Raw genomic sequence first — 6,619 nt, 5'->3', positions numbered from 1 at the left:
ATTTTTTAGACCCTTCTATAAGTTTACGTTATCTTCCCTGTATCAATTTGATCCGATGGAGCAGTGTAGAGAATAGAGTCGTCACATTCTGAGACGTTGTATATATATATATATATATATATATATATATATGATTTACATGTATTTAACAGTACAATGTGTATAAAATGTAGAACAACTTGAAAACTCTTAGCATATCCTAGAACAATATTTGCCATTTTAGTCAATTTTACATATGAAAATTATAATTTTCCCATATAAAGGAGGGATACCAACTTTCAAAGCCTCTTTCAAAATATCTGGATTCGCCCCCGGTCATTATTTAAGTTAATCCAGGACATTTTTTTCTTATATCACGTAACCTACATTTACATAAACAATGCAATTTATGTAAATTGCGTGAACAGTCGAAGTTGCGCCGTTGACACATCACGTTCTGGCAGTTCAAGTGGTGTAAGTGGTCAAATTTTAAACAAAAATCCGCGAGGGAACATTTTATGTAGCTAAATTGCGCACGGTTCTCTGAACATTTATCTCGTATTTTTTTATTCCGAAATAAAAACTCACGTAATTAAATATCTGTAAAAATCGTCAATTATTGCAAAGCTATGCCTTGTAGAGAGAAATCAATATTATCATTAGAAGCGTGAATCATTCATAGAATTTCTTTGATGTCGTGTATAAGACAACCGGGTTTATCAGTACTTTAGGTGATTTGTTTTTAAAATTGCATATTAAAGGAATTAAAGAGAATAAATATTACGATGCTACCATGACTACATATTTATTTAACGACCACGTGATAATTGTGTTCGCTAGGAAAGGAGGATATAAACACACGCTTACTTTAGTGAAATATATTTTCAGTAATGCAGAAAACGGTCAGGTTTTCCGTATTATAGCCTGACAACCCCAGCATGTAACACGCCAGGGGTACCCCATTCCACCACTACGTTCCACTTCATGTTCATCGCCTGAATATAGCTGGAATATTGCTGCTCGGGCTTTAAACCCCAACAAACAAACAAATCAAATGCACCATCCACTCGTTAAGTGAGGGTATAACATAGTCTATTTGTCGATTATAGAAAACCATAGATAATTTTTTTCGTATTATATATTTATAATGTAACGGTCCAGTAGGAAGTTTGATACTTGACTAAACAACAAAAATTACTTTTAATAACACAGACATCCTCAATTTTAAAGCCTACTATTTAAATTTGAATATTGAGGCGTTGGCTATCTAAGATCAGGTGATAACATTAGCAACGCCCTTATATAACATACTTCACAAAACCAGCCTTGTCTATTTCAAAATTGACTGTTCACTGTAATGCAAATGAAAATTGAATACCTTTAAGGCGCGTCTAAAACTTTTTAGACCTAAAAATATTGTCGCAGTCTATGAACAGTTCTGAAAATCGCTTGGTTACTCGCGTGATTGACATCTTGTAGCAACTTGTTTTATTTTGAGGATATTGCTAGGTGTATTTTCCCGGATATTTGCTAGGTATAAATCAATGACAAATCGTTCTCGAAAGCCGTCATAATCATCTTTCATTTATAAGACCTAGGAATTGAACGATACTAATATGGAGATAGCTGGGATACCACTATTTACCTTTGTGGGCTTTGTTCTTACAATAGCATCTTTTGTGTTTGATATCATTGGATTTGCTGCACCATATTGGTGGAAGTTTGAATCTTCTCACGGAGGAATATGGAGATATTGTTCAAGTTCTATATGTGTTGACTATGCTGATGCCCCAAGTTTGCCGTGTAAGTTTTATGTTGAGATAGATTCAGAAACGTAGGTTCTAACGTATGATATATTAAAAATATTGTATTTAGACCTCCTACATGAACTATGTTTACTAGAATACAGATTCATTCTACAAAAAAAAGAACAAAAAGCAGTATTTTTGTTGTTGTCAATGTACATTTTGTATGTAATTAGGTGGTACATGTAATTAAGCATTACGCTTCAACTCTCCCACTTTACCATCTACTATCTAATGACACGTTGTTTTTTTTCTAGTAAATGTTATTTAAATTAAGCATCAGATAATAACAGGCAGAAACCTCTGATAATGTTAGTACTATCTTTTTTTCCGGGCAAGTTGAGGATTCTTAGTTTTAATGATATACAGAAAAAAACACAGCCGTATTTTTTTCCAACGTTAATGACTGCGTGAAATTTTGAAAAGGGCTGTTATAGTTTAAAAAAAACCTGGACAGAATTGTACAGGTTAAATATCCAAAATGAATTTAGTATGCAGGGATAATGGATAATTATTTAAAAGGAACTGTTAACAATTTATTATATAAACACCAATATTTCCTTTTTAAAAACTCGTCTGAATATAGCCGAAATATTGCTGCTCGGACGTTAAACCCCAACAAACAAACCTTTTTAAAAATTACACGTTTTGTTTAAGTTTTTAATAAGTAACAGTCCTTTGATTGATTTTGATTTGGTTGATTACAGTGTAAGATGAATGCATGATTTTCTCAAAAATGCAGATCTGAATACAGAAAAGACTATTGTTACCTAAAAATATAGCATCCAAAGACGGAAAAAAATCAGTTTTATTCGGTGGGTTTTCATACACCATGAATCACCTTTACCATAAGCATTATCTGAATTTTATATGGACTAGTAGTAAAAATTACTTATTTTGATTCTAGGAACGTTAATCATTTATCTTTGCTTTCATTTGATGGATTTCAAATTTGGTGCGTGGCTTCGTAGGACTGCCGTTTATGGGATGATAGAAAAAAAGATTCTTCACAAAATCCCGCTTCTAAATGGATGGATGGATTGATTGTGGCTTTATATAGAAGGGACATATACAATTTAGGCGATTTTAGTGGTGCCCGATATCAATTTCCTGTGAGGGTTAGGGCATAAATAGAATACAGTGTGTGCAACATCATATTTGTCTTCATAGTTTCAATCTATTGTTAAGCCCCCGATATTTAGGTATTAACGCTGCCAAAGTTATTATTCTAGTTTGGTTATCTTTTTGTAATTTTAAAAGTACTAAACGTCGTCGGTATTCAAAGGCAAAGGCGATTAGACTCTTAGACTCTTGTGTCATTATAAAGCTTTTTAAATAAAAGATATTACGGTAGATAATTTTTACACACGGATGCATACCCCTCCTAATGTTCTTCATTTAATAATATTGACAAATGATGTTTAATAACGTTCTGATATTTTGCTCTGTATTTAATAAAAATCCAAAAGGTGCCTTTGCATTTTAATTTTTGAAAACTGTCATTCCCTGAAAAATTAATAAAAATTATAGGGTGGTCGAACTTGACATGTGCTCAGAAGAAATCAACATTTTACGGATCTTCATCCAAACGAATATAGGATGAACGTACTTGAAGATGAACTTGTGCCGGTATGATAAATTACTAAAATAAACCATTTTCATACGACGAGTTTACGGCTAAATAATATTTTCTTGAACGAAGAAGTGAATTACGATATCAAGATACATGTATCCTCATCGAGCTTGAACATATTGTATTATTATATTTGTAGCATGGCTTAAAGCCGTTCAAGCAATGGAGGTTTTAGGATTCCTATGTCTTTTAGCAGCATTAGTTGTCGTCATCCTGAAAATATTTGTTTTGAAAGATCAATCTATACTTAAATGGGTGGCAGTTGGATGCTTAGCGGCGGCAGGTAATTTAATACTAGTACATCGTATTTCATAATAATTTCTGTATTAGCAAAGTTATTAGCCCGAGACTTTTATTCTAAACATCCGTATTGGCCCGGTTCTAGACAATTCAATTATAGTGGAAATTGATATTGGCATAGGCATTATGACATATTGGACTGGTTAGTCAAGAAAGTTATAATTGCTTGAGATTGTCCATGTTGTCTTAGTTGTTGGTGCACGGCTAGTTATAGTAGATCTCGGCTACAATGCAGTCCAAAATAGCTAGCCTTAGACCAATAACTTGGTCAATATTAAAAACATTCCGCAATAACTGTTAATGCGTTTTTATGGTGGCTTAGTTTATAAAGAAAATGGAATTAAAATTCAATACTCATAAAACATCAAACAAAATAACTGAACAAACAGGAGTGAAAATGTCAATTTTTACCAGAGAGAAAATGTAACTTTTGCAATAATGATATCCGCTTAAACAAAACCTTGAACATAGTGTACACCCATTCAGTGTAATCATACATGTAATATATATAACGTTTTGATTACTTTTTAATATTCCTATGGGTTTTTGGACTTGCTCCTCGGACTCCTAGACAGGACATGAAATTCTGATAATTGTAATGACACTTATGACTAATGAACCATTTAGCAGAAGTAACTTTAATGTTGAGAGTAATACACAGAAAAAATATTTAATAAACTACTTCGTTTTTTATTCCTTTACAGCTTTGTTCATTCTGATTGGTGTCTGTGTGTACGCCGGTGAGGCCGGTACTGATGATTACTTACACTTTGCTTTTGCCTTGGTTATAATTGCTGCCATTGGTGCCATTGTCGCTGCAGTCATGTTTTGTTTGGACAAATAAAAGAAACATGACATTATAATTTGTGTGGTTAAGTACTGATAAAACAACTATAATGAACTATATTTCCTTGTTACTTCTTTATACTCCGTAGTTTAATATGGACGTGTTAAATATGCATGGAATTCGATTTATCTTGCAATGAGGTTATTTGTTAAACGAATAAAGGTATACGGTTATTTGTTTTGCTGTATCCGTACATTAGCAGGTTATCGACTTTCTGGCTCCTCCCACTCACGTGATCGGCGGAACTACTTTTTTTCTTGTATGCGTAAATTAATCATAGCCGCCACCATAGATACAATATATACAAATTGTGATTGCGTATCCGGTTAATCTTTTTTTTGCTGTTTTGTTTCGTTTTCACCAGAATGAAATAAAAGATTTTATGTAAACCAAATAATGATTTTGTTTGTATTTTTTTTCACCGTCATATATGGCAAATCCCAAATCTCGTTCAGATTTGATTCATTATCAGTTTGCAGACGACTTCCCCTGTCATTTCATTTTCATTCATGTCTGACTCGGAGCCTCGCATTTCCTACCCGTTCCGTCGCCTCATCACATATCTTCAATAATTTTCGACAATGTACCTACATTGTATATATAAATGTTTTTTTAAGTGATTGTATTTTGTCCTTCGTATGGTCCTGTATAAATGTACATATTTAACGTTCTTTTAGAGAAAATGATTGCTTTAAGTGGAAAAAAGGAGTGTGACTTGAAGTTTCCGATGTGGAATCCATAATCGTTGCCAATCTAACCTTTTTTGTAGCAAGTAGATGATATTTGATTCGTCATATCGTTTTATTATTTTTTCTTTAAATTCTATTTGATTTGACACAAACAAAATCTGTAGTGTTTAAATATAGGCCGTGCACGTTTTCTATACCAGTCGTATTATTGTCAGTAAAATATTAAGCTATCTCGAATAACACAAGACATGATAACAATTTATGGAATGTTTCCAAACTTCTTGTAAAGTTTTAGATGACTTAAATTAGGTGATATGTTGTTTTTGTATCACAAAATATAGTTTTAAAAGAATAAAAATTGTCTACATCCTACATGTAAGTGCATCGGTTAGTGTAATGCAACTTATCTTTAAATTTCTCTACAAAGAATACACATGGCGCCATAAAACGCGTCAGATATTAGTGTTATATATTATGCTGAGTCAGGAATTTATGCGCCCTAGGAGCGCTTCAGGATACGTCTGTATTGTACTAATAAATATGCAAACAACTTTGAGTTTTTGGAAGGGTTAACAGTTTATAATATGTTCATCGTTTATTGTTTTTTGATCAAATGTAGCTCTCTAATTCAACTCGTTGGAAATTGTGTACATTTAAAACGTTACTCAGATACTAAAGTTGTTTTAACATGTATATTTTTAATAAAAAAAGTTTGACTATTTTCAATTCGTGACAGATTATTACGCCTCTATAGATACAACATTCCATACGATGTAAACTAGTTGTCAACGGAAAACAATCTTTAAGTCATAAAACACCGTATCCACACATTTTTTTACAGCGGAAGGGGACATATAAATACCGGTGTCCGTCCGTCCAGTCACACTTGCGGACGCAACTCCTCCCAAACCACTTGACGGATTAATATGTTCAAGTTTCATACGATTTTTACTCACCATTATTAGTTTATCATACTGCGCCTCCGATTTGATTTGACAAATTTTAGAGGAGTTATGGGAATTTTGTACTGCAAGTTTTTGCGCCGGCGGGGGACATATGGTTACGAGTGCTTGTTTATATTTAAGTCGCTGAATACCACTATTTAGAAGAACACTTTTGTCACTAAAAATTTCTTTTATGTCCATTCGGTAGTGTTGTATAAATGAACATGGTCAAATGTATGATGCCGTTTGACAGCTCAAATAACAAGCCAATTTGTTCAAATAAGTCCATATACATGTAAAATAAAAAGAAATTCTTCTTTACAAGTTCTTTTGTGTTTATCTAAATGTGAAAGCATAAAACCGTGTAAGTGGGGGTACATGTACGCGCGCTACCTTGTGATAACTTATATAGTCAAAGGCTA

General features: G+C 33.0%; 1 protein-coding gene across 1 annotated transcript; it reads left to right on the top strand.

Moving 5' to 3' along the window:
* Positions 1-1,318: 1,318 nt before the first annotated feature.
* LOC148611481 (uncharacterized) lies at positions 1,319-5,979 on the top strand. The gene is made up of 3 exons (XM_088592080.1): positions 1,319-1,782; positions 3,557-3,700; positions 4,422-5,979. Exons 1-3 carry the CDS (start codon positions 1,596-1,598, stop codon positions 4,559-4,561), a joined length of 471 nt encoding a protein of 156 aa, XP_088448206.1. The 5' UTR covers positions 1,319-1,595; the 3' UTR covers positions 4,562-5,979.
* The last annotated feature ends 640 nt before the right edge of the window (positions 5,980-6,619 follow it).

This window comes from Perna viridis, chromosome 7 (assembly GCF_037379345.1).
Source record: "Perna viridis isolate PV_CMFRI_1.1 ecotype Kerala chromosome 7, ASM3737934v1, whole genome shotgun sequence".
NCBI lineage: Eukaryota > Metazoa > Mollusca > Bivalvia > Mytilida > Mytilidae > Perna > Perna viridis.
This window is presented reverse-complemented; position numbering and strand designations above follow the sequence as displayed.

Excerpts from the sequence above, each read along its gene's own strand:
- LOC148611481 (XM_088592080.1), top strand. The coding sequence starts at position 1,596 with ATGGAGATAGCTGGGATACCACTATTTACCTTTGTGGGCTTTGTTCTT. Across the intron at positions 1,783-3,556 it reads TGATGCCCCAAGTTTGCCGT|CATGGCTTAAAGCCGTTCAA; the intron begins GTAAGTTTTATG and ends TTATATTTGTAG. Across the intron at positions 3,701-4,421 it reads TGGATGCTTAGCGGCGGCAG|CTTTGTTCATTCTGATTGGT; the intron begins GTAATTTAATAC and ends ATTCCTTTACAG.